Source organism: Camelus bactrianus, chromosome 32, assembly GCF_048773025.1.
Source record: "Camelus bactrianus isolate YW-2024 breed Bactrian camel chromosome 32, ASM4877302v1, whole genome shotgun sequence".
NCBI lineage: Eukaryota > Metazoa > Chordata > Mammalia > Artiodactyla > Camelidae > Camelus > Camelus bactrianus.
Genome location: NC_133570.1, coordinates 21,312,070 through 21,339,890, shown reverse-complemented (window position 1 = coordinate 21,339,890; position 27,821 = coordinate 21,312,070). Strand labels below are relative to the sequence as shown.

Sequence of the window (27,821 nt, the reverse complement as noted above, 5' to 3'; positions counted from 1 at the left end):
CAGAAAAGGAGGTGGGGCTCCCAGAATCTCTGAGGGGGAGGGGGTGCTACCAGCTCTAGCTCCAGCTTCTGATTGTTCTACTGTGTCACCATGAACACGCTCTCCCAAAGCAGAGGCTCAGCCTAAGTGTCAAATGCAGGAAAAATAATTCCTGACCTTCAGCCCACACTCAGGCTCCCCTTGAAGGCACGGACTCATGGGTGTTTTAATCATAGGACAGATGAGATCAACGCTTCTGAAAGTATCTGAAGATTTTACACCCCAGGCCACCCTCACTTCGAAATCAAATGGGACAACATTGAACGTTCAAATTCCCAGCCCCCTCCCCTGGCAATCTGAGTTTCTCAGGTGTGAGATGCAGCACTGGAATCTATCCATTTAACAACATCCCAGGAGATTCTGAGATTTAAGTACTCTTTAAAAGAGCGGGTCTAAACTATAAGTAGTCAAAACTCCTTCTTTTCCCCTAAGGTTTTGCAGACATCTAAAAGTTGGCAGCCAAAATGTTTTCATCATGAGCGTAAACACTGCAAAGGATGCAGTTTCCGGCATACAATAAAAATAGACACTTTAAGTAAATAAAACTGCTAATATCACGCTTTAAAATGTACCCAAGAGAATACAGATAGCATAAGGCTTTGATACTCACCATCCTCCATCTAAAAATATATATATAAGAATGAGCTCTTTCTAGTGGTCAGATCATTTATACTTATTTTTCCAGCTTTGTTGAGATATAATTGACACATATTTTGTAAATTTAAAGCTACAATGTGTTGACCTGATAAGAAAGGTGTTTTTGATGTTATATCAGGTTACAGCACCTGAGAAGGCTTTCATTAGTGAACCTTATCTCTGTTCTAATTCTGTGCCTTGGTTGCCTTTGAAGGAGTGGAAATACAAATAATTCTTGCCAATTAGGAGTTGTTTGAAGCCCTCCCTTTGCCCAGGAGTCTGTGTGCAGAGGACTGTAAAGGCCGTGGGAAGGAAAGCTTGAGATATAATCTAGGTGTTGCCGAGGGAAGGGAGAGGGAAGGAGGAGGCAAGGCGGAGGAGGGTAGAGGAAGGGGTGACCAGGCTATCCTGTTACCCCCAGAACTGGATTGAGAAAGAATGGGTTCCTGCCTAGAAGTTGCTCCTGGGTTAAGCATGAAGACTAACAGTGAGGACCCCACTTGGGCACCCAGGAATGCCAGGGGTGCTGAGCCTTCAACTGCAGACCACTTGGGAGTCAGCCCTGCCTTCTGGCTGCCCCCCCGGCGCCCCCCACCTCCACCAGGACAGGAGAGCAGGTTTTTGCTCTCTAGAGCTGGAGAACTTTCTGGTGTTGGAAGAGGACTTCTGCCCTTTTAGTTTTCTAACTTCAGCTCAGGCTCCACTGGAAGAGCTGCGTGGGCTACCCCCCCAACTGCTCCCCAGTAGTTTACGACACAGGTGGTGGACCTCTGGAGGCCAGATATCCGGACAGGGACTCCCACCTCGGGGCAGACCTGGAAGTCAGCCCCAGGGCCTGGCCCCTGAAGCCCCACCCACATTGTTTCCTTTCACTAGCTATTTGGATGAAAGGTTTTGGCAATCACTCTAGACAATACCTTCGGGATAAACTGGTTCTAGAACATGATTGGATTTAGATGTTAAGGATTGGATTACACAGGCTTTAAAAGGTGGGGGAATCTTCTGACCCAGCCTCACTGAGAAAGGCTTTTGGAGTAAGAGATCTACAGACTCAGGACAGTGGAAGTGGCCCTGATGAACTTGGGAGAAATCTCTCTGGGACTTGAAGACAAGGACACTCCAGATTCATCTTCCCTCAGGGCCCAAAGTAGGAAATACTGAGCTGCGCTGAATCATCTGGACACACTAGAACGGGTGAGCCATGGAGTTTTGTATTCTCTGTTTTGTTCTCTGAAACCATGGTCTGCAAACTTTCTCTGCAAAGGGCTAGATACTAACTACGCATTAAGGGCCATGCGGTCTCTGTTGCAATGTCTCGACTCTGCCACGGGTAATGGCGAGTGATCCTGGCTATGTTCCAATAAAACTTTATTTGTGGACGCTGCAATTTGAATGCCATATAAATTTCACGTGCCACAAGATATTTCTTTGCAGTTCCCCCCACCCCCATTAAAAAGATGTAAAAACTTAAATGTATTTTTTAAAGTTAAAAAAACCCTAAAAAATGTGAAAACTATTCTTAGCTTGCTAGCTGGGCAAAAAAACAGGGGGCAAGCCAATTTACCAGTCCCAGTCTAAACCATTTGCCTATATAATGCAGCTAGTGTCCCATTAGTAACTTGTGAAATAAATTTAGAAGGCTGTGTTCAGCTTGTGAAAAGAAAAAGATTTTTTCGTTGAATCTAAGATGGCATCAACTGTGAGACACAACATTATTTCTGATATTCTGATACCACAAGAAAATAAAAAAGAGGGGGGGAGGGTATGGCTCAGTGGTAGAGTGTGTGCTTAGCATGCATGAGGTCCTGGATTCAACTCTCAGTATCTCTATTAAAAAATAATAAATAAAAGCCTAATTACCTCCTCCCCAAAAAATTTAAAAAAAATACACACTGCCAAGCAAACTATGAAATGTTACTGATGAAATGCTATTTGATTTCAGACATGGTCAAATGTAAACATTAACATGTTCCTTAGTGTCAGCGAAACGTGTTAGTGGCACAGAAGGTCTCAGCATATCCTTGTAGGGAGAAATATATTACAAAACTTTTATGCCAATTATCCGCTCCCCCACAACACACATACTGGCTGGATCTCTCCCTTGCATGGTAGCGTTAAATCATTAGGATTTGGGTATCATTAAATGCTTGGAGAGCCTGCAGTGATGGGTTCAGGGCTGTTGTACGTAAATGATCATATTAATAACTATTTATGTAGCAAACATTCAGCATTGACAGTATGCCAGACTCTTGCTCTTGAAGCAAAGAATACAGCAGTAAATAAAATAGGAGTCCTTGCTCTCACGAATGTAGCTTATAGTCTAGTGGGTGGAGACAGAAAAGAAGTAAGACGTATTTTAAACTTGTGTGTTAGCAGGTGGTAAACGCTATTGAAAAACACAGCTTTGGAAGGGAGCAGGGCCTGTGAGGTTGTGATTTTTGAATCACGGTCAGGGAAGCTTTGCTGAGAAGCTGTGGCCCTGAAGCAGGCCAAGAGCCGGGGCAGGGATACCCCAGAAAGAGCATCCAAGGCAGGGGGACCAAGAGAAGTTCTGAAAGTACCATCCTCCCTCTATTTCGTCGGGGGATTGGCTCCAGGGCTCCCCTCCTCCGCAGGTACCCAAAACCACGGATGCTCGAGTCCTTATATAAAATAGCAGTCTTTGCATATAACTTCACACATCCTCCTTCATGCTTTAAATCATCTCTAGATCCCTTATAATACCTAATACGAAGTCAATGTACGTAAATAGTTGTAAGTATCGTGTAAATGCTTTGTATGTAGTTGCCAACGCCAGGCAAATTGCTTTTTGGAACTTTTTGGAATTTAAAAAAATGTATATTTTTTTTGATCCGTGTACAGGGTCCAGTGTCTTCCAGACTCATAGAGCTTGGGGTGAACACAGTGGAGGGAGGGAGGGGCACCCAGGCAGATAGCCTAGGGCTCTTTTATGTTTGCGGGCATTTCCGAGTGAGATTGGAGACCTACGAGCAACAGAGTGCTTGCTAGCTTTCCTGCAGAGTTTACCAGGAGCCCTGGGGCTGCCCTGGGGAGTTAGGCAGAAGTTGGGGGGAGGGGCTGCAAAAGTATATTTAAAATTATCGTGCCACTTAACGGTTTGACCCTGTTTACTCCCGGGTAAAATAAGTTGTTCATAGTTATCTCAATGTTTCATAGGGTGATTAAACAAGACAATACTTTTGTCTTTTTTTTTTTTTTTAAATAGAGGTACTGGCAATTGAACCCAGGACCTCGTGCATGCTAAGCACATACTCTACCACTGAGCTATACCCAGCCCCTAATAATTTTGTCTTTTGAAATAAATACAATAGCTCCCCCCTTATCCACGGGGGATATGTTCCAAGACCCTCAGTGGACATCTGTAGCTGCGGATACTATCAAACCCTATACACACATGTTTTTTCCTATGCAAACATACCTATAATACAGCTAAATTTATCAGGAAGATTAACAACAGTAACTAACAATAAAAGAGAACAATTATAACAACATAATGTAATAAAAGTTATGTGAATGCAGTCTCTATCTCAAAAATCTTATTGTAGTGATTTAATATTTTTTCCATCTTAACTAAGCACTTGTGCACTGTGGCCATGACTTTTGCAGTTTGAGGTGTGACAGCAAAACCAGCATAGATTTCTTTTTCCTTCAATTTCACCAAGAGATGATTCGTTCATACCGTAGACATGAGCAACCTCAGCATACAATCTTTTCTCTTTCCTTATCAAGCCAAGAACTTTTACATTTTCACTTAAAGTAGGCACTTGATGGATTCCCTTTGGCACATCTGAAATGCCAGCATCACTCTGCTTGTGCCTTGGGGCCATTATTAAGTAAAATAATGGTGACTTGAACTCAAGCCCTGAGATATCTCAACAGTTGATCTGACAACCGAGTGGCTAACTAATGAGTGGGATGTGGAGGGACTGAGGGAGGATTCCTATCCCAGGACGGGGCAGCACAGCACGAGATTTCATCATCCTACTCAGAATAGCATATGATTTAAAACTTAGGAGTTATTTAATTCTGGAATTTTCCATTTAATATTTTTGGTCAATAATCAAGAGCTAACAGAAACCACAGAAAGGGACACTGCAGACAAGGTGTGGATGACTGTACTGACCATGTCGTGTGGTTGCCTTTAGGTGGTAGCTGACCAAAAGAAAGCACTGGAAGAAGGGACCACTGGGAGCAAAAAGCAGTTGTAAGATGGCGCATCTCTTCCAGGGTGAGGAAGCACATGCACCAGAGGCACTGAAGGAGAAGATCAGAAACTCACGGCCCAGGGACGGGGACAGGGACGATGCTGAGGTGATCTTTGTTGGAATGGAGCATGTCAAGGATGATGCTGAAATCCTGTGTCCGAGTGATTTCCAGTTCAAAACCGGTCATTTCTAACATTTTGAACAGAGTGACCAAAGACTCACATTCCAGAAGAAAGAAAGGCCACGTGGGGCAAGGTCCTGCTTGTACATTGCAGCCTGCAAATCGTGTGACCCTGATGTCAAAGGCAGTGGCCGTCTCTTCAGCTTCTCTATCTGAATGGGGAGAAATAGACAGTCATACTGGTTCTGAGCCTCTGTCTAAACCTGACTGTCACAACAGCTCACTGCCAGGCATGCTTCCTGAGTCTTCAGATTTGCTTTCTCCGTGGCCTCATTGTCTACATGGAGCTGCACACCCCACAGGAGGCAAGGATGAAAGTCCTCATGATTTAAAGCGACTTTCAGCTTCAGATGGAAATATAAACAGTGGGAATCCCAAAAGACTGAAACTTGGCGATGGATTCCCAGGGGCACATTCCTCAGCTGTGGCCCTGCCAGGTCTCTCTCCCACAAAGAACAGGAGTACGGCCTCGGAAGGTGTCCCAACCCCATCAAGCCATGCGCAGGGTGGGCCATCATTTCCGTGGGCTCATGCAACTGACAAAGCGCATTTCAATCTTATAGATCCAGATGGAGCATGTAGCTTGGAAAAGCTGGAAAAAACAGACTTTTCAAGCCAATCAAGTCAAAACGAGACTGTGGATCCCAAGAAAGGAAGCCTGATCGTGTTACTTGATGACTTTTACTACGGACAGCACACCGGAGACGGGCAGCCAGAACAGAAGACTCACACAACCTTTAAATGCCCCAGCTGCTTGAAAGTTCTAAAAAATGTCAAGTTTATGACTCACATGAGGAATCATCTGGAACTTGAGAAGCAGAGATGTGACGGCTGGGAAATCCATACCACCTGCCAGCACTGTCACCGCCAGTCTCCCACTCCCTTCCTGCTGCAGTGTCACATTGAAAGTGTCCATACTGCCCAGGAGCCCTCCGTGGTCTGTAAAATTTGTGAATTGTCCTTCGAAACCGATCAGGTTCTCTTACAGCACATGAAGGACAATCACAAGCCTGGCGAAATGCCCTACGAGTGTCCAGTTTGCAGTTACAGATCGTCAGCCTTTGCGGATGTGGAAGCACATTTCAGAACATGCCATGAAAACACTAAGAATTTGCTTTGTCTGTTTTGCCTCAGAATTTTCAAAGTGGTGACGTCCTACGTGAATCACAGTTGGAGGCACTGGAACAAGAGGGTCTATCGGTGTTCCAAGTGCCGGTTACAGTTTTTGACTTTCAAGGAGAAAACGGAGCACCAAACCAAGAATCACCAACCAGTTAAGAAGCCAGAGCAACTGGAAGGGTTGCCTCCTGAAACAGAAGTCGTGATCCAAACTTCAGTTCAACCAGGATCCAGAAGGGCAGCATCCATTGTCGTGAGCAACACTGACCCCCAACTGTCACCAGCAAAACCTGAAAAGGAGATGACGACAAACAGGAGATATTCCAGACGTATTGCGGCCAGGGCTCTGGCTGAAAATTAAGTCCTTTCTCCAGGAATTCTGAAAGGCTGAACTGAGGCTGGGCTAGCTGTATGCCCTGGCTCGGAGATGCCAGCAAGTGATGTCCCCCCGTCGGGCTCTACAGTGACTGGGATTCTACCTTCGCCATCTCTCTACTGTCATGTACAAGTCCTCATGCTCTTTCCTAGTCACCTTGTCCTCCCCAAAGCAACCACTGCTCTGACCTCTACCACCAGAGATTAGTTCTTCCTGTTTCTGAGCTTTAAGTAAATGGAATAACACAGTAGATTTTTTTTTTGGTCTTTGTTTTCCTTTAAATAAATAAGATACATTCTTGTTGTGTGTGGCTGTAGCACATTTTTTTCATACTTGGGTAAAATGTTCTTGAATGAATATGACACAGTTTTATATATCCGTTTTACCACTCCTGGACTTTGAGGCTCATAATTCTGCTATTTTGAATAATGCTGTGAGCTTCTGCGTGTCTTTTGGTAGACAAATGTGGGAATTCCTCTGGGGTATCTGCATCTCTATATCTAGACACTGATCTAGATACAGCTAGATTCTCGATCTATATATATAGGTATGAGAAGTTCTGAAACAGCATAGATTTAGTTTTTTAGTGTAGATACTGCCAAACACTTTTTTCAAAGTGATTAAAACAATTTGTATTTCCACCAACAATATTAGGATTTCCATGTTTACAGATCCAACACTTGGTACAGTCAGTCTTGCATTATGTAACCGAGGAGGACCCTGCAGGATCTTCCCAGAGACAGATGACCCCCCCCCCCATTCCCTGTGTCCCCTGCCTCTTGTTTATAGAAAAACTTTAGCCTCCTAGGCCTTCCCTGAGTTCCAAAGAGCAAATTTGATCAGAGGAGAAAATGCAGACGCAAAAGAAAACAGTCAAGCAAGACAAAACAATAATAGTTTATCTGTAAAACAAAGTCAAGAACCTTTAGTTCCCCCTCAAGGGCTAGAGACACCATCCTGAGCCATATCCTTGAGTTGTTTTGCAGATGCTAAAACCCCTACCAGGTGGAAGAAGTTAACTGCATGCTGAGCACCAGCATGTAGACCCCAGACTGGTTAGAACCAGAAGGTTGATGATGTTGCCTCCTGGAATACAACCTGATTATCTCCCCACCAACCAATCGTAAGAATTGTGCATGAGCTGATTACACACCCTGCAACCCTCTCCCCAACATTGTCTTTAAAAACCCTTTTCTGAAATCCATCAGGGGAGTTCGAGTCTTTTGAGCACAAAGTGCCTGTTCTCCCTCCTTGGTCTTGTTTTGGACACCTTGCAAGAAACTCTACTTTCCTTCACCACAACATGGTGTCAGTGGATTGGCTTTACTACGCGTGTGTGGGCTAGCGGACCCAAGTTTGGTTCAGTAACAATTAGTACCATTCTCTCAAAGTTGTAGTGGAGTCACATTCTAGGTTCATTTGCATTTCCCTGATGAATAATGATTTTGATAATTATTTTTTCATATGCTTATTGGCCACTCAAATATTATCATCTTTTACTAAGTGCCTATTCAAATCTTGCCTCCCTTCCCCTTAAAAACTAGACTCTGTCAACTGGGAATGGCATAAGGAAACTGCTGAGGCACTGAAAATGTCCCATATCTTGACCTGGATCGTGGTTTCATGGGTGCATATATGTGTATTAAGATTGGTGCTTCATTTAATAAGTTGTCTGCTGAGGACATATTCCTCCTATGTATTCTTCTAGAAGTTCTACTGTTTAGCCTTTCACATTTAGGTCTGATCTATCTCAAATTTATTGTTTTATTTATGATGTGATAAATCAAGGTATCAAAGTTAACTTTTTCAGATGCATATTCAAATCAACCAGTGCCATTTACTAAAAAGAACACTATATATAGGGTTATACAATGGAACTGTACTGTGGAGGAAACTATAAACGATAGACGACTGTCTATGCACTTTTGGACTCCGTTCCATTCCAGTTCTCTAGCCTTGTGCTAATGCCACAGTTATTACAGCTCTTAATTATTGTGGCTCTGCCTGAGTTGTGTGATGGTTAATTTTATCAGCTTGATTGGGGTAAGGGATGCTCAGAGCTAGTGAAACATTATTTCTGGGTGTGTCTGTGAGGGTGTTTTCAGAAGAGATTAGCATTAGAATCGTACACTGAGTAAAGGAGATAAACCCAAACCCCAGTCTGTTGAGAGCCCTAAGAGAACACATGGAAAGGAAGAGCAAGTTTTCTCTCTCTTTTTCTGAGATGGGACATTCATTTCCCTTTCCTTAGATGTCAGAGTTCCTGGTTCTTGGGCCTTTTGACTTGGACTGAATTATATCACTGGTTTTCTTGGTTTTGCAGCCTGGAGAGGGCAGATCGTGGGACATCTCAGCCTCCATAATCCTTTAAGTCAATTCCTGAAACAAACCTCCTCGTGTTTTCCCTCTGTATCCTGTTAGTTCTGTTTCTCTGGAGAATACTGACTAATACAGCTATCTGGGAGTTTAAGTTCTCCAGCTTTGGTGTTCACAATTGTCTTGGCTACTCCAGGTTTTTTGTTACAGTGTTTATAATGGACATTCTGTCTTGTTCTCAAGCTCATGTACAACAGTTCATCAATTGTGATGTTGGCTGTAGGGCTTTTTGTAACTACCCACTGACCACAGGAAAACTGAGCTACAAATCAATAACAGAAAGATAAGTAAGAAAAAAAAAACAACAAAGTTTGAAATGAAGCAGTATAATTCTAAACAGGGCTGGGACTGGAGTAAGGATTACTAGGAGCCTAAGATGCCAAAGTGCCAACCTTGCATTTTCACAAGCTTCTTTAATGCTGTGGTCTAGGCTCATCCTAGTTCTGGGTCTGGTTCTAAATAACTTGTAGCTCCTATGAGAAATCACTATGGGAAAAAAAATATTTAGAATTGAATGATAATTGAAAACAGCAACATTTATGAGACAGCGAAAGTTGTCCTTAGAAGAAATTCATATGTTTAAGTGCATTATGTTTGAAAAGAAGAAAGGATGGAAGAACAATGATCTAAGTCAGTGCTTTCCACGGAAGTTTCTGCAGTGATGGAAATGTTCCATATCTGCTCTGTCCAGTATGCCACGTGTGTCTACAGAGCTGTTGAAATGTAGCTAGTAGGACTGAGGCATTAATTTTTTAATTTTATCTAATTCCTTTGATTTAAAATTAAAATTTAAAGCGAGAAGAAACAGATCTTCTTTATAAATGAATTCCAACTAATTCGTGTACTCAATAACTTGTGTATCTCAGATACTAACCCCTTCAATGAGGTTCTATGCCCCTCCCTAAGTGTAGGCTGGGATTGGTGACTTTTTCCCCAAGGATATAATATGGCAAGGAGAGAAAAGGAACTTTGTAGCGGAGAAACTAAGTCACAATGATAGTACATATCCCGGGTGGGAAGTGGGAATATGAGAAAGATACATTACCTCTGCAGTTTAGTTTAAAAACCTATAAACCCCAGTGTAATGGGAAGAATCACATCAAACTCAAATTGAGGGTCTTTCTGCAAACTATCTGACCTTTAAGGACTTCTGAAAATTGTCAAAAGTCATGAGAAACAAGGAAAGTTGAAGGCACTGCCGCAGACTGGAGTAAGCTAAGGAGACGCTATGACTAGATGCAATTCGGTACCCTTTATGGGAATCTGGAACAGAAAAAGGACATTTGTGGGAAAACTAGTGAAACTTGAATAAAGCCTGGAATTTAGTTAATGGCAACTTACTGAAAGATACTGGAGTAACTGCGAGGCCTAAACGAGGTTATTTCACATACATACATGTTAGACATTGCACATATTTTCTCTACATTATACCCTCTCCATTTTGACTATGGTATATTTCACTGGACAGACGTCTTCAAATGCAAAGGATCAATAATAGTTAGACTGTGTGATCTGACCATAATGCAACAAAATGAGAAATTGATAAAGAAACAACTTTAAAAATCCCATAGATTTGGAAAATAAATACCATATTAATATATAATCCTTGTTTTAAGAAGAGAATCACTAGGGAAATTAGGATATACTTGGAATTCAATGATAATGAACATTATTATGCAAAAATTGTGAGACACAGTTAAATTGGTACTTTAGTAAATCAAGGTAAATTTATAGTATTAGACACCAGAGAAATAAAAGTTATAAGTAAGTGATCTAGGCATTTATCTAAAGAAGTTGTAAAGAAGAACAACAGAACAAACCTATCGAGATAAGAAGGAAGAAAATCAAGAATGGAAAAGTAATATACTAGAAATGAAAACAGCATTATAAATTAACAAAACCAAAACCGTTTAAAAAAAAACGATTACTAAGAGACTTTCAGCAGAACAAGGCACTTAAAAAAGATTCTGTAAAAGGCCAGATATAAGTACCTTATTAGGCTTAGCGAAAAAGATCTCTGGCAATTAATCAACTCTGCAGCCACAGACAATAACTAAAGGAACAGGCACGTCTCTGTTTTATTTATTTTATTTAAGGACTCTGAAAACTGAATTTCGTATAATTTTCACGTCACAAAATAATATTCTCCTTGTGTTTTTTTCCCTAGTCATTAAAAAATGCAAAGCTAATGTTTAGCTCGTTTCATGCTGTACAAGAACATGTGGCAACACACACACACGAACAGGTGGCGGGCTGGACTGGATTGACCCCAAATGCAAATCCAAGAGGAAGGGCTTCAAGACCCAGTTGTGGGGTCAGGTTCCTTAAGCAAGCGGCAGGCAGCAGCTAGTGCTTTTAAGGGAAAGAGACTTCACCTAAGGGTTCTGAGAGCTGGACTGCAGGTGGGCAAACTCCTGATGGGCTGGGAGCCCGCCCTCAGCCCTGAACCGGGCCAGCTGTGGAACCTTGACAGCCCAAGACCTTTGAGACACCGGTAGTTCATCAGTCTGACTCCACCCCCAGCGGTTGCCACCAGGGGCGTCAGTGCGCGCATGCGCCCAAACAGGCCTCGCGGCCAATCGGATCGCAGCGCCCGACCTCGAGCCCGCACCTGGCAGCCAATCACAGGTGGCAGCGGGGGCGCGGGCGGGGGGTGTAGGCGGCGTCGGCGGCGCCCGGGGCCTGAGGAGGCGTCGTCGCCTCGGGCTTCGCCGGGGGAGTGCCTCGGGGCCGGTGCGCCGCCGGCCGCTCCCTCACCGCTGCTGACGGGAACCGGTAAGGACGTGGGCGTGGAGCGGCCGGGTCGGCCCCTGAGGGGAGAGGTGCGGGCTTCGCGGGTCCCCACACCGCGCCGGCCTAGCAGCGCCGGGGCGGCCTGTCCGGGGCGGCGGGGCCTCAGGAGGGAACGTGGAGTCCGCGGCCCGCGGATCCTGAGACCCTTTCATGTCTTCCCTCCCCGAATGTGGGCTGGCGCCGCACCCCATCAGCCTCGCTCCCTCGGGTGTGGGAGGAGCTGTCCTCAGACAAGGGCCCGTCGGGCCTCGCGGCCCCGCCGAGGCCTCTGGTGTAGCTTAATACATAAAACAACAGAAACAGGAACTCACAGCAGTTTTGTGACCCGAGCCTGGCCCAGTTCTGGAATCCGTAGGCCCCGGAGCTGTGAGGCGGTCGCAGCACTTAGAAAAATCGGTGTACTGGCCCCTCTCCCTCGCCACTGCGCCGTCTGTTTTCCTGGTTCCTGTGCGTCTCCCTCCCCCCACCCCGACCGAGCCCCCCAGGTCGCGCGGTGTCCGGGCTCTGGGTGTGGGCAGTGAGCATAGTGGGTGGTTATTTACTGAGAGAGGGAGGGTTGGAGGAACCGGTTTGGGGGAGAGGAATCCAATTCTCTACTCTGGTCGAGCGTGCGATGCTTGATAAACATCCCGGTGGCGGAATAGGTAGGCGGCGGGGTACAAAATATTCCCGGGACGCGTGACTCACCTGTTCCTCCTCTCTGGTTGCCCCTAAGGTGGGACCTGCTGCCTGGAAAGTGTAAGGTGCTCAGAAGTTCTCCAGCGCGCGCCTGAGGTAAGACGAGAGCCGTCTTTATAATAAGGACCAACGTTGTGTCTTTTGTCCCTTCAGTTTTTCTCTTGTGCTCTCCTGGGCCAAGACCTGGCTGTTAAGACAGTGTTCTCCCGAGTGGGTATGATGAATTCAGGCCAGCCATGGATTTATAATTCTGGAGCCTTCTAAACTGCGTCCTTAAAAAGGGGGGGAAAGGATGGTGGTATTTTTTCACCCACTGTCTTGAAAAGAAAAAAAAGTTAGAGTGTAAGAGTGCCTTAGATTTTAAACTGTGCAAAGGTGACTTTCTACCCGGTTGTGCGGCTAAAAGGGATTGATAGACACATCTTAACTTTTCACCTAATGTATTAAAATAATACAGTGGTTCACTTAGGGTAGGTGTGTTTTGGTTAAACATGATTACGTGGGGTTAGTTTGTTCTGTTCTGTTCTGTTCTTTTAAATGGAGGTACTGGGGATTGAACCCAGGACCTGGTGCTTGCTAAGCAGGTGCTCCATCACTGTGCTGTACCCTGACCCAGTTTGTTCATTTCTTTACCCTTTTCCTTAAGAGTCTTATTTCATGAAGTGATTGAATGTGACTGGATAGGGGAGGCCATCTGAATTCATTTCATGCTAGGAGGCACGATTGTAGGTAGCTCTGTGCCCAGCAACTTTTGATCGCAGTTCCGTAGCATAGTTACTTATGTGTTACTGTGTAACACGGCGTCTCAAAACTTCATAGCTTGAAAAAACCAAATGTTTATTATCTCGTGGTCTACAATCCAGGAGTGGCTTAGCCGGGTGGTTTTGCCTCAGGGTCTCTCCTGAGGCTGTAGTCAGGCTTTTCGCCTGGATCCTCAGTCTCTGAAGACTTGACTTTTGTTGGATGATCAGTATCTAAATTCACTCCCTTGTCTCTTAGCAAGGGGGCTCAGTTTCTCACTCTGTGGGCCTCTCCATGGGGCTGCTCATGTCATGGCAGCTGGCTCCCCCTACCCCTGTCACCCCTAAGCGAGTCATTCTGGGGAGAACCTGCACCCAAGATGAAGTGCAGAGTGTTCTTCAGAAGTTACATACCATCACTCCTGCTGTGGTCAGCAGAAGTGGTCAGCTGTGATAGTGCTGGGGAGGGAACACAGAAGAGTGTGAGTACCAGGAGGCGGGATTCTTTGGACATCTTGGAGGCTGGCTACCATACCCATGTGTCCACCATTCCACCCCTTCTTATGATCTGAGGTCTATTACTATGAGTGAATTATTTGGCTTTAAACCAAAGCCAGAACTGCTCTTTGTGTACTGGATCCAATTAGTTCTTGTTTGTTCAGGGATATTCTAGCAGGTCTCTTAGTCCTGGGTTAACTTTTCTGTTTCTCCTGATTATTCCTATCAGCAAACAGACTGATTGTGAAGTCACCTCTCATTAAAAATCCATCTTTTGGTGGCATATCCCCTCTCTGCTTTTTTGATATCTGCTTGTTGTTACAGAAAAGTGTCTCCACAGTCTGCCATATTTGCTGTTTTAAATTCTCCTGTTTTCCTTTAAATCCACTCTTGTCAAGGTCACCGATAAATTCCACAGTTTTTAACTCAGTAGTCAGTTTTTAGTTTTTATTTTATTTGATCAATTGGCAGCATTTATCAGAGTAGTTCATTTCCTCTTTGGATACTTACATTGTTTTGAAATAGATCTCTAGACCTTTTCATCTTACAAAACTGAAACTCAATACCCATCCCATTGAACAACAAACTCCTCTTTTCTCTCTCCCTCTAGGCCCTAGTATCCACCATTCTGCTTCCTTTTCTTTCTTTCTTTTTTTTCCCTTAACTTTCTTTTCTATTGCTTTAACTACTTTAGATATGTCGTATAAGTGGAATCATACGGTATTTTGTCTTTTTTATGACTGGCCTATTTCATTTGTATTATGTCTTCAAGGATCATGCATGTTGTAGCATGTGGCAGCATTTCCTTTTTTATGGCTAAATAACATTCTGTTGTACGTATATATTACATTTTAAAAAATCATTCATCAGTTGATGTATGTTTAGATTGCTTCCAATTCTTGGTTATTGAAATAGTGCTGCTATGAGCATGGATGTGTAAATATCTCTTTAAGGCCCCACTTTCATTTCTTTAGGATTTATATCTAGAAGTGTAATTGCTGGATCATGTGGCTCTGTTTTTAATTTTTTAAGGAGCCTCTATACTCTTTTCCATAGCAGTTGATCCATTTTACAATCCATCTGTAGCATACAAAGATCCACTTTCTGCACATGCTTGCCAACAGTTGTTCTTTTCTTTTTATTTCTCTTTTTTTTTTTTTTTGACAGTGCTCATCTTAATGGGAGTTAGGTGATCTATTATTGTGGTTTAGATTCACATTTCTCTGATGATTAGTATGTTGAACATCTATTCATATACTTGCTGGTCATTTTATATCATGTTTAGATAAATATCTATTCATGTCCTTTGCCCATTTTGTATTTGAGTTTGTCTTTTTATTCTGTTATAACAGATCTTTATATATTCCTTTACATATATGTTGTTATTTATGATACATGTGTGTGTCCCTTAAAACATATATATGTATCACATACCTATGTGTTCCTAGTCACATATGATTTTAAAATATTCTTCTCTCATTCTGTCGGTTATCTTTTTTACTTTCATGATGGTGACCTTTGAAGGACAAAAATTCTTGATTTGATAAATTTTTGTTATTTTTTCCTTTGTCTTTTTTTTTTTTTTTTTTGGTGTCTTCTCTAAGAAACCATTTACTCCAATTTTCTTTAAATAATTTTTTTAGTTTTAACTCTTATGTTTAGTTCCACAATGATTTTGAGGTTTTTTTTATATATGAGGTGAGCAGGGATCCAACTTCATTCTTTTGCGTGTGGATCTCCAATTGTTCAATCAGCATTTGTTGAAAAGACTTCTCTGTTTCCCACAGATTATTTTGATAATCTTGCTGAAAATCAATTCACCATTAATGCATGGATTTATTTCTGGACTCTGAATTCTGTCCCATTGCTCTATGTTTCTATCCTTATGTCAGTACCACATTTCTTGATTATTGTAGCTTTGTAGTAAATTTTGAAATCAGAAAAGTATGAACTTTTCAGTTTTGTTCTTTTTCAAGAATGTTTTGGCTCTTCTGTGTTCCTTGCATTTCCATTTGGGTTTCAATTCTGTGAGAAGGCTAGCTGAGATTTTGACAGATCGATTGTGAGAGTCATGCCATTTTAACAGTACTCAATCTTCTGATGCATGAGTGAGCAATGTCCTTAGATTTATTTAAGTCTTCTTTAATTGCTTTAATAGTGTATTCAGTATAATTCAGTGTTTTCAGTGTTAAAAATTCTTGCATTTCTTTTGCTAAATGTATTCCTGTATTCTTTTCAATGTTAATGTAAATGTAAGTGTTTACTTAATTTCATTTTCAGAACATTTATTAGCACTGTATAGAAATGTAATTGATTTTTTTGCATTGATTATGTATTCTGCAACCTTGTTATTAGTCCTAGTACTTATTTTATTGATCCTTCAGCATTTTATGTATACAAAATCACGTCATGTCCAATATAGTTTTACTTCTTTCTTTTCATTCCAAATGCTCCTTTCTTTTTTAAACTGCTTTTTCTTGCCTGATTGCCCTGATTATAGAACTTCCAGTATAATATTGAATCAGAGTGGTAGAAGTAGACATCCCTGTCTTGTACCTAGTCTTAGAGGGAAAGCTTCCAGTCTTTCAAGATAAGTATGATGCTAGCTGTGAGTCTTTTACAAATACCCTTTGTTTGATTAAGAAAGTTTCCTTCTGGAGGGATGGGAGTATAGCTCAGTGGTTAAGTGCATGCTTAGCATGTGTGAGGTCCCGGGTTCAATACCTAGCGCCTCTATTAAATTAAAAAAAAAGAAGGAAAGAAAAAAAAATTTTTTCCTTCTGTTCCTAATTGTTAAGTGTTTTTCCCCACAGTCTTGAAAAGGTGCTACACTTAGTCAAATGCTTTTTCTGCAGGCAGATATGTTTTTTGTCCTTTATTATATTAAAGTGTATAATGTTTATTGATATTTGTAGAATGAACTAACTTTCCATACCTCCATAAATCTCACCTGGTCATGGTGTATAATTTTTTTTAATACGTTGTTAGATTTTGTTTGTTAGTATTTTGTTGAGGACTCTGGCCTCTATATTCATAAGGGATATTGGTCTATAGTTTTGTGTGTGTGTGATGTCTTTGTCTGATTTTGGTATCAGAGTAGTACTGGCCTAATAGAATGAGCTGGAACATTTTCTCTCCTCTTCTAGTTTTTGGAAGAGTTGATAAAGGGCTGGCGTTAATTTTTCCTTAATCATTTTGATAGAATTAACCAGGGTAGTCATCTGATCTTGGGTTTCCCTTTTGGAAATTTTTTTGATTACTAATTCAGTGTCTTTACTTGTTTTGGATCTATTCATATTCTGTTTTTGTTTTTGTTTCCTTGAGTCAATTTGATAGTTTGTGTCTTTCTAGGAATTTGTCCATTTCATCTAGGTTATCTAATTTGTTGGAGTAGAATTGTTCATAGTATTTCCTTAATTGTTTTTTGTATTACCTTTCTGTGTGGTTGGTAGTAATATATTTTATTTTTAAAAATAATATATTGAGGTGAAACTTACATAAATCAATAATTTTTAAGTGAACAATTCAGTGCAATTTAGAGTATTCACGATATTTCATATCTGTCTCTGTCTAGTTCCAAAACATCCCCATCATTTCAGGGTTAAACTCTTTACCTATTAAGCAGTTTCTCTCCATTTCCCCTCTTCCTTACTCTGGCAACCACCAGTCTATGCCTAGATTCTATAGATTTATCTACTCTGGATATTTCCTGTAGATGAAATCATACAATGTGTGACCTTCTCTGTCTTGCTTCTTTCACTTTGCGTGTTTTCAGGGTTTATCCAGGTGGTAGCGTATATCAGTATTTCTTTCCTTTTTTCTTGAAATTAAATTTAAAACTTTTTTATTGAGGTGCAATGATTCAGTATTTGTATGTGTTGTGAAAAGATCCCCACAATAAGTATAGTTAACATCTATCACCTTATGTAGTTACATTTTTTATTTTTTGCATGTGATGAGAGCTTTTAAGATGTACTCTTGATGATTTTCAAATATGTGATACAGTATTACTATAGTCACCATGTTGTGCATGACGTCTCCATGATTTGTTCATTGTATAGCTGGAACTTTGGACCTTTTGATCCCCTTCATGATTTTGCCCACTTCCCCAATCCCTTGCCTGTGGCAGCCACCAGCCTGTTCTCCCTATAAGCTTGTTTTTTTATTTGTTTGTTTGTTTGTTTAAGTTCCACATGTAAGTGAGATCATACAGTATTTGTCTTTCTCTTCCTTATTTCACTTAGCATAATGCCCTCAGGGTGTGTTCATGTTGTTGCAAATGGCAAGATTTCATTCTTTCTTAAGGCTGAATAATAGTCCATCGTGTATATATACCACATTTTCTTTACCCATTCATCTATCATTGGTCACGTAGGTTGTTTCCATTTCTTGGCTGTTGTAAATAGTGCTGCAGTCCTGCAGTGAACATGGGGGTGCCTTCATTCCTTTTATGGTTGAATAATGTTCTGTTGTGTGTGTATACCAGTTTGTCCATGCATCCATTGATGGGCATTTGTGTTATTTTCACCTTTCAGTTATTGTGAATAGTGCTGCCATAAACATGCATGCACATTACACATACTTGCTTGAGTACCTGTTTTCAGTTCTTTTGGGTATATACATAGAAGTGGACTTGTGTGGTCATGTGATAATTCTGTGTTTAACTTTTTAAGGACTTGCCAAACTGTTTTCCACAAAAATCTTGATTTTTACAAGCCTTTGATTAATTTTCAGGATCTAAAAAACTTGATTTTGACAATTTTTGCTGGTGTTTTCTTTGTTTTTATGAAGGAATGGATATTGTAGTTTCCTTATTCCATCATTTCCTCTGACAGCACCTTGTTGCTGGCATTTAACAAATTGACATTGTCATGTTTTTTGTTTTTTGGTTTTTTTAGTTGTCTTTTTTTGTAGTCCTCCACAACCTCTCTTTAAATCATTCACCAGTCACCTGATACTTCTAAACCCTTTTCAAATTCTTAGTGTTAGGGAGAGAACTTGCCTCTGAATTAATGGGCCACTTTTAGGTTGAACTCCCACCCTACTCATACCTCCTTTGTGGATTCTTCTGACTAAAATGCTGCTCTGCTCTCGGGAGGAAAGGAAGGAAAAGGGAAAGTGGCTGAATTTTTCTCTGACCTGGGAGAAGATCCCATGTAGTACTCTAGCCACACTGTTCTGAGAAAAGGCTTCCACAAACTATTGGTCCCCATGATGAGACCTGGCCACAGTCATCCTCCTGAATCCCAGGATTGCAGGGCTCTCACATTCGCTATAACAGTACACCTCAGTGCCCCTCCAGACTTGAAGAAAATTGATTATTTCGCAAGTATGAGCATTTCCTACCAATTTCCTCACCCTACCTTCATTTGCTGAATTATTTTTATCTCCTTCTGGATAATTATTTTCCTTTAATGAGTATTTGAGTGCTTATTGTATGCCAGGAGTGTGCTTGGCACTTGGGAGAAATCAGACAAAACAGTAAACAGACAGACATAAACAAACTGAAAAACAGAACAGAACTTCTTCTGTGGAAGAAACTAACATTCAGGGGAGGAAGAAAGTCAATATAATAAATACGTCATTCTTTTGTGAAATACAAAGTGATGTTATAAAATTGGAAAGAATGTCATAGAGCCGGGTCATAGGATTGAATGTTGGATAAGTAGGAGTGTTATAATTTTAGATAAAGTGATCAGAGTGAGTCTCTTGGAATAGGTAGGTTTGGACATGGACTTGAAGGAGATAGAAGTAGCATCTGCAAGACAAGCATTTCAGGTGGAGACTGAAGGGAGCAGCAAAGAAGCTGGACTGGAGTGAATGACCGTTAGACTAGAGACAGAAGAGGTCAGAGAGGCAGTAGCAAGAGTGCAGATTGTGGTGAAGTTCTGTAAGTCCTTACCTTTTCTCAGTCCATTCTATATGGATAGTCTTGGGGTTTTTTTGGACAAAGAACAATCCTGGTTTAATAGTTGTTCCCCTCTTAGACCACACTCCTTTACCTTCTTGAGCTTATTTATGGAAAAAAAAAATTGTTAAAAATATTTTTGAAAAAGTCATTTTTGTTTTGCTTAGTTGCCCTGGGATGGAATGCAAATGTTTACGGCAGTGTTAAGGATCCTGTTAAGCTCCAGTTTCCCCTATGGATCTGTGTTTAATGGGCATTAAATTCTAAGGCAGCAAGTGTGTGGGGTTAGTGGAGTAGAGGGAAGGAGGATTGTTGGGGAAGGGACTTGAATGCTCTGGTAGGGAGAGAGTAAGGGGGTTGGGACAAGAATTCAGAGGGAGCAGTAGTGGGGTGACAAGAGTCAGGGGCAAGGAAGGATGGTGAGGGTAGGTACTAAGAGGAGTCTTAGTGGCATAATCTCAGGAGGTTAACTCAAGAGGGACTGATGCTTGAAAAAGCTGCTGTGTGGCTGTTAGAAAACCCACTTAAAGGGCCATTGTTTAAACACACAAGAATAACCTGGAAGATAGGTCATCACTCACTGTCCTTTCAGCTATCTTTGGAGTGAAACCTCATTGGCTGCTCCCACAGCCCTTGGCACTTCCTAGGTGGGACATATGAGTGATTTTTGAGGACTCATCCCTTAGATCTAGTAGGTCTTGACATATCCAACCTCCCCACTCTGATATCTCAAGATTCTGGTAAATGGTAGAAAATAAGGATACTAGCAGATAAGTGATAAGAAAATTCCTGTGGTCTATTGTTCTAGATGAACTCATTCCTTAACTTATTTGCTTTATGTCTGATTCTTTCTCTACTCTTAACTTTTCATCTTGAATGATAGGTTGGATGAAAAGTTAATCAGTATGGTCAACAGCTAAAAATTCTTCTAAGATCAGTTGGGTGAAAATCCAGCAATGTTATTGGAACCTAGTTTATTTTTTTTTTTAAACAATCGACATTTATTCCCCATACTTTTGAAGGCTGTAAAAGTCCAAGATTAAGGTGGTGGCTGATTTGGTTCCCCAGGCAGGTTATTCCACCTTCCTGCTGTGTCCTCACCTGTGGGGGCTGTGAGAGATGGAGAAGAAGTAGGCTCTGTAATGCCTCTTCTTGGCATGACTGTTTCAGTCATGAGGGCCTTCATGACCTTATCTAAACCTAATTACCCTCAAAGGCCCTGTCTTCTAATACCATCACTTTGGGGGTAGGAGTTCAACATAAGAATTCTGGCATGGACAGAGTTCTCAGAGTAGATTGATGAACACATGAAATTAATGGAGCACTATCTGCTCTACAAATAGAGGTTCTTGTTAATGAGAGTTACTATTTATTAATTCGTTTAACAAATTCTGTGTTTGTTGAGCTCCCATGCTGTGCTAAGCACTTTGTGCTGATGATACAGCAGTCAACAAGACAATTCCTGCCCTTGGAGTTTACATTTTACTGGATAGACAATAGAAAATAATCAAGATAAATGATGTTTATAACATATTAGATGACGTTAAAGGCTTGAAGGTGGAAGAGAAAGGAAGAGATATCGGGAATGTGAATTAGAGGTTAGCTGGAATATTTGAGAACTCTCTGAGGAGGAGGCTTGGAATAGAGCCCTGAAGGTTGTGAGGGGCCAGCCATGGAGGTATCTGAATGATGGCCATTCATGTTAGAGAGACAGCAAATACAAGGGCTCTAAGCAAGGTAAAGTGTTTAGTTTGTTTTTAAAAAATAGCAAATTGGTTAGTGTGGTTAGAATGAAGTAGATGGGGGAGAGGAGTATGAGGTAATTACAGGACAGTATGTAAGGTTAGAAGTGTGGTCTTATAGTCATTGGAAGGATGTGACATTTTACTAAGTGAACCAGAAAGGCATCGGAGGGTTTGAGCTGAGAAGTGGTATAATCTGATTTGTTTGAATAGCATCACTTTGCCTGCCATGTGGAGAAGACTCAGAGGTGGAGTGAGGGACAAAGCACTGTTGGATTTAAGTTTAGTGGGGGAAGTCAGGATGGATTAGAGGGAGAAATTTAGGAGACATCAGTGAACGGATTATAATTAAGTCTTGAGATTATCAAGAGAGTTCATTCCCAATTTGCTAGGCCTAAGCACTTGACATGGAGTTACGCTGTTTGTTGGCCATATGTTGGCCATACTTTTACGCTGTTCTTTGAATTTGATGCTTTTTTCTATATTAATATGTATGAAATTAGTTTGCATGAATTAATTGAGATATGTGCATTTAATATAAATTTTATTCCAATTCTACTGCAAAACATGCCACCATTGAATAGGTGACGCTTTTTAAAAAGAGCTGTTACCTTAAGTCTAAGAAAAAAGAATTTTTGTCTTTAAGATACAGAAACACATTTAAAAGTTGTAAATTTGCCAAAGAAGATGCAACTGGTGTGTGGCTGACTTAGAACTCCAGCTTAATCTTCTCTGACTCCAAAGCCCATGTTTCTAAACACTGCGCAGTGGTGCCTTTGTAAAAATATTTGTCCTTTACATATGATTTTGCCTAGTCATTAGTTGCTGGAGTTTCTTTTTTCTTTTTTTTCTTTTTTCTTATTTTTTTTTTCCAATAGAAGAGATCTTAATTTGCATATGGCAAAGCTGTGATTCTAGAATTGCATAGACTTGTAATCATGTGTTTTAAGTTTTCATTTATCCTCTTTGACTTTCAGTGTCCTTACCTGTAAAATAAGGATGTTTATAACCTCCCTAGAGTTTTGGAGAAAATTAGATAAGATGATGCATTTTTCTGTAATTAACTGATGTGTAGTGTGTTTGTACTTAGGTGGCAGTTTATATAAAGGAAGCACTGGGACTTGTGGCCACACCTTTCAAGAACAAAACAATTTAGAAAATGGAGCCACCATGTATGTTGTGTGAGGAAGAACAAGAGCCAGAACCACAGAAAAGCATAGAAGAAACCAAACCAGTAGATGATGAAGATGCTGAGCTGATCTTTGTTGGGGTAGAGCATGTAAATGAAGATGCTGAGCTGATCTTTGTTGGGATGACTTCAAATTCAAAGCCAGTCGTTTCAAACATATTGAACAGAGTTACCCCAGGTTCATGTTCAAGAAGAAAAAAATACGGTCACTTCAGAAAAGATAATGCTAAGAAATTGCGGCCTGTAAGTCATGTGACACCTACATCGGAAGCAGTGACTGTCTTGCCAGTTTCTGACTCTGAATCAAGATCAACAGACAGTCCTGTTATTATTGAGCCTTTGTCTAAACCTGATTATAAAAATAATTCACCACAAGTCGTGCCTAATAGCTCTTTAGAGTTACATTCTCCTTTGATCGCATGCACAAGTTCATTGCAGCATCCAGTAGGAACAGCACTTTCTGCAGGAGGTATGAATAAAAGTCCTCGAGTATCAAGGCAGCTTTCCACTTCTGAAACAAGTAGCACAAATCCCAAAAGGCCTAAACTCAGTGATGGAATCATAGGGGGACATTCTTTAGCTTTGTCCCCTTCAGGTATCTTTCATACAGTGACTACTCAGCAAAGCACATCCTCAAACAATGTTCATGCCTCATTAAGCCATGTTCAGAATGGAGAAGCTTTTCCAAAGGACAGTGACCATTGTAAGCCTGTAAGTCCTTTTAGGGAAAATGGACTGCCAAAAACAGACTTTTTGAGCCTAGCAAGTCAAAACAAGATTGTTGATCCCACGAAAGGAAATCTGATTGTATTACTTGATGACTTTTACTACGGACAGCACACTGGAGACGGGCAGCCGGAACAGAAGACTCATACAACCTTTAAATGCCCCAGCTGCTTGAAAGTTCTAAAAAATGTCAAGTTTATGAACCACATGAAGCACCATTTAGAACTTGAGAAGCAGAAAGGTGACAGCTGGAAAAACCACACCACCTGCCAGCACTGTCATCGCCAGTTTCCTACTCCCTTCCAGCTGCAGTGTCACATTGAGAGTGTCCACACTGCCCAGGAGCCCTCTGTGGTCTGTAAAATTTGTGAATTGTCCTTTGAAACAGATCAGGTTCTCTTACAGCACATGAAGGACAATCACAAGCCTGGCGAAATGCCCTATGTGTGTCAGGTTTGCAGTTACAGATCGTCAGCCTTTGTGGATGTGGAAATACATTTCAGAACATGCCATGAAAACACTAAGAATTTGCTTTGCCCTTTTTGTCTCAAAATTTTCAAAACTGCAACACCATACATGTGTCATTATAGAGGACACTGGGAAAAGATTATTCACCAGTGTTCCAAATGCCGACTACAGTTTTTAACTTTCAAGGAGAAAATGGAGCACAAGACCCAGTGTCATCAAATGTTTAAGAAACCGAAGCAACTAGAAGGATTGCCTCCTGAAACAAAAGTTGTCATTCAAGTGTCACTGGGACCCCTTCAGCCAGGATCAGTGGAAGTGGCGTCTGTTACTGTGAGCACATCTGATTCTGAACCATCACCCCCCAGATCTAAAAGTAGAATTCCAAAAAAGCCCTGTTAATTCTACTTTCAGTAAATCTGAAGCAACTATTGCAACCATAGAAACAAAAAATCCAAAACATAACATTTTTCAAAAGCATTAAATATGGTGAAACCAATGGATCATTTATGAATTTTTTTTAATTCATGAAATACAATGTTGTTTGATCTTAATTTTGAGATGTTATTTTAAAATATATTACCTGGTTTTCATATAAATGTCTGATTTACCACATAAAAGATGTTTGTGTATGTGTACGTGAGAGAAAGAAAAAAGTGAAAACCTATTTATTATTTTGGTATTTCATGTTATTTGTAATTTTGAAAGCTCTTCTATATATATAGAATCTGTAGAATTTTTTTTTAACAACTGAACTTTATTTTCAGCTTTTTCCATGCCTTGAAGATTTCAGTATTAACTATAGCCAGAGTGGAATGGCTTTGTCATGTTGTGGTCCTGTGTGCTGCTGAACTCCCAAAAGTGCCTGTGTTGTGCTGACCTGAGATTGCCTGGCTCTGAGAGCCTGGGTGTGGAGAAGCTGGGGGAGAAGCTGCTGCATGAATGGGGCCCAAAAACTGGGAGTTTAGTCAGTGGAGAGCAGTGACTCCTTGTCCCAGTTGAGGAAGAGGAATACATTTACCTCAGGCTTGGAGCCAAAGCAGAAGGAACACTGTCTCAAGAGTATCTTTACTTAGCCCAGAACATCCCAGGAAGCCAAACCATTAAAGTAAAATGCCTGTGTTTGGTGAGGGGCCCCTGCAGGCGTCAAGCAGGTGCTGCATATCATTGGCTTCAGATGGAGAAGCAGAGATAATAGAATGGAGCCTGGTGCCAGTGGACCTCCTGTTGAGTGATCAGAAGGGGAATTTGATTTGGTCCCTCCTCCGTCCCTCCTGGCTGGTCTTTAGTCAGAATGAACTAGCCACATCTGTTTCAGCCACAGCAGTAAAGGAAGTAAAGGTTCCCATGGAGAATAAGCCCTGACATCCATAGTTAGAGCTGCCCTGGACCCATAGTTTTAACTGAAAAGGGCCAAACACATGGAATCTGTCCAGTTTATGAACTGGGCTAAAATTAGTTCTCTTATCCTTAATCTGGAATAGGGTTGTCCGAGAACAGTAGTACAGTGGATAAAAATAGCCCAGGGTGAACAAACCCATTATAAGGCTTTTCCTTATATTTTTCCATGTATATGTATCTTACCCTAATTGAACATGTGAAGCTTGCAGTTTTGTATCTGCCTAGGACATGAATGTTATTACAGTTAATAGTTATTCTCTTATGTGTATAATTTCCCATTTTATCGAACTAATACTGAGTTTGGGTCTTGACATACTCAATGTGCAAAATGTCTCATGTCAATAATTATCAGGTCTTAGGGTTACTATTCGTCGTCGACTCTATCCAGCTGTCTAATCCATGACTATACTATGGGGGAACCTCTTTCCCTGCCACCTCCAAGGCCTCTTTCTCAGAGCTATGGAGCGCCCTCTGAAAATTGGTTCCTGTACGTCAGCAGCCTTGGCTGCCTCCGTAGGTTTCTAGAGTTGAGTCTCCGTAGGTGTGTTTTAGTGCCGTCTCTTCTTGCTCCACCTCCAACCCAGGTGCCCAGCAGCCTCTGGACCACTCAAGGAATCTGGGATCCTGGCTGTAGACTTGTGCCAGGAGAAATCTCTCCTTTTTTCTCTTGCTTTCTCCTTCTCTTTAAAGGTACTTTATCTCTCCCCACTCCTTTCTTCCCTCCTCAGTCTAGTTAAATTCTCTAAGCTTTCACAAAATGCTGAGAAGTTATGATCATCAAGGGGTTAGCATCCCTCTAAGCACTGAGGAAGAAGGACTACAGATAACAAAGTTGTTGTGCTATGTCCATTTGTACATAATTTCCAGAGTGTATTTATTTGCTCAATGCTTAATGATTGATTTGCACTTTGAATGTTTCACCAGGCCTTTCCAGTTAGTTTGCTTGGGCCAAGGCACTTTGCTAAAATTTCAGCTTGAACCCCTTTCTTTAGGTATAGAAAGAGTATGTTTGTGTGTGTGTGTGTGTGTGTGTGTGTGTGTGTATGTGTTCTAGTCTTAGGTGGAAACTTTTGTGTATAAATAGATGTGCAGACTTTTGCATACTTACCTCCCTTATTCTGTTTCTATGATAAAAATATGAAATATTTTAGTTCTGCGTTTTTGTGGTTGCTTAGTATTATTAACACTGTTACTGTTTCCTCTTTCACTACAGTGTGCTCCTAAGGAGTACAAGTAGTTATTTATTGCCAACTAAGGTTCCAGTGGTATGGCCCCCGACTACCTCCTCTCTTCATTCTCCCATGCTACTCTACCATTTTCCCCACCGCGCACTGTTTTTGATACACTGGCCTTGCTTTTCAAGCAAATCCCATTTCTCCCAATCCAAAGACTTCGCAACTGCTGTTCTCCTTAGAATGCTCTTCCTCTAGGCCTGCATGGCTTGCTACCTCGCTTAGTTGTTTGACACTTCCTTCCTTTGGTTTCTCGAGCTTCACCAATGTTGTTAAAATCACACAATGAAATCTCTGCCCCCACTTTCTTTTTCCCTCCTCCTCCTCCTTAAAGGCACTTTAAGTCTCTGCACTCTTCTCTCTCCAGTCTAGTTAAATTTCCTAAGTTTTCATAAAAAGCTGGAAAGAGATAATCATCAAGGCTTTGCTTTTAAGGGCTTTGCTTCTCTCTTAGAATTGAGTTAGCTTGAATCAGTTTCTGTGCCTGCAACCAGAAGACAATGAATAGTGAGTTGAATTCTTTCAGGAGCTTTCTCTGTTTTTCTATTGATACCTCTATATATTTTTAAGGCAATGTCACTTTGTTTTGTTTACAAATATATTGAATATCTGTCAAGATTACTATTTTGTTATTTCTCTTTGTGAATTTCCTTGTCTATTTTGCTTGTTCTTTCAGATGAAATTGATTATTTTATTAATGTTGCCAAAAATTGTAAGTAAAATTAGCAATTACAGGAATAAATTTTTTTTTTGAAAAAGTGTTTTCACTATGTTGTCTTTTCACCAACAACATGGCATATTTTTTAGTTTTATCTATATTCTTATTGCACTGGCCAGGATTTCTAAACAATGTGGGCTCTCTTCTTCCTTTTTTTTTTTTTTTTCCTTCAGGTTTCAGCACAGTTTTATTGGGATTGTTCTTGGTCTTAATGAGAAAGTCTTTACCATCAAAGGTAATGAGTATATTTCTTAATGAATTTCTATTTCTGTCTTTAGAATTTAAAGAGAATTGTTGAATTTTATTGGGTGGTTTACAGTATTTGTTGAGTCAATCATTTACTTTTTTTTTTAAACCCTAGGTTTTGCTGGACTGTATTCACAACTTCTCTACTAGAAACTATCCTTTCCTGAAACAAAAATAATTCCATTTGGGATTGAATATTACCCTCTCTACTCAGAGTCTCATTCCATTTCTTATTTCTAGTATTAGGATATAGTCCTCTTCCCCTCATTAGATTTGCCACAGTTTTATCAATGTTTCTGATTTACTTTCCCAAGCAATCCTTGCTTTATTCCCCAACTAGTTTTGTTTTTGTTGTTCTCTATTTTTGTCTCAGTTCATTTTCTACCTTCTACTTTCTTTAGGATTATTCTTTTTTATTTTAAAAGCTTAATTTTTTTTTCTTTAATAAAGAATTTAGGACTTTGCCTACCTTTATGCACAGTTTTTTCTGAATCCCAAATATTTTGATGCATGTATTTTTTATTACAATTTT

The 27,821-nt window shown here is 40.8% G+C and overlaps 2 protein-coding genes across 3 annotated transcripts; both read left to right on the top strand.

Annotated features, from left to right (window-relative positions):
• Positions 1–4,320: 4,320 nt before the first annotated feature.
• LOC105064381 (zinc finger protein 280A) lies at positions 4,321–11,719 on the top strand. The gene is given in 3 exon segments (XM_074355951.1): positions 4,321–5,054; positions 5,056–6,530; positions 11,520–11,719. Coding segments are annotated over 3 exon segments (1,824 nt in total). The 5' UTR covers positions 4,321–4,905.
• LOC105063156 (zinc finger protein 280B) lies at positions 11,573–27,086 on the top strand. 2 transcript variants are annotated; one of them, XM_074356273.1, is made up of 3 exons: positions 11,573–11,728; positions 12,462–12,520; positions 22,403–27,086. In XM_074356273.1, the coding sequence occupies exon 3, from the start codon at positions 22,472–22,474 to the stop codon at positions 24,092–24,094; it is 1,623 nt and encodes a 540-aa protein (XP_074212374.1). In that variant the 5' UTR covers positions 11,573–11,728; positions 12,462–12,520; positions 22,403–22,471; the 3' UTR covers positions 24,095–27,086. The 2 variants fall into 2 exon arrangements, with proteins under 2 accessions (XP_074212374.1, XP_074212375.1); XM_074356274.1 differs by having other exon boundaries at positions 22,388–27,086.
• Positions 27,087–27,821: the final 735 nt, after the last annotated feature.

What these genes read in the sequence shown, in the direction of transcription:
- LOC105063156 (XM_074356273.1), top strand. Translation starts at nt 22,472, where the DNA reads ATGGAGCCACCATGTATGTTGTGTGAGGAAGAACAAGAGCCAGAACCA.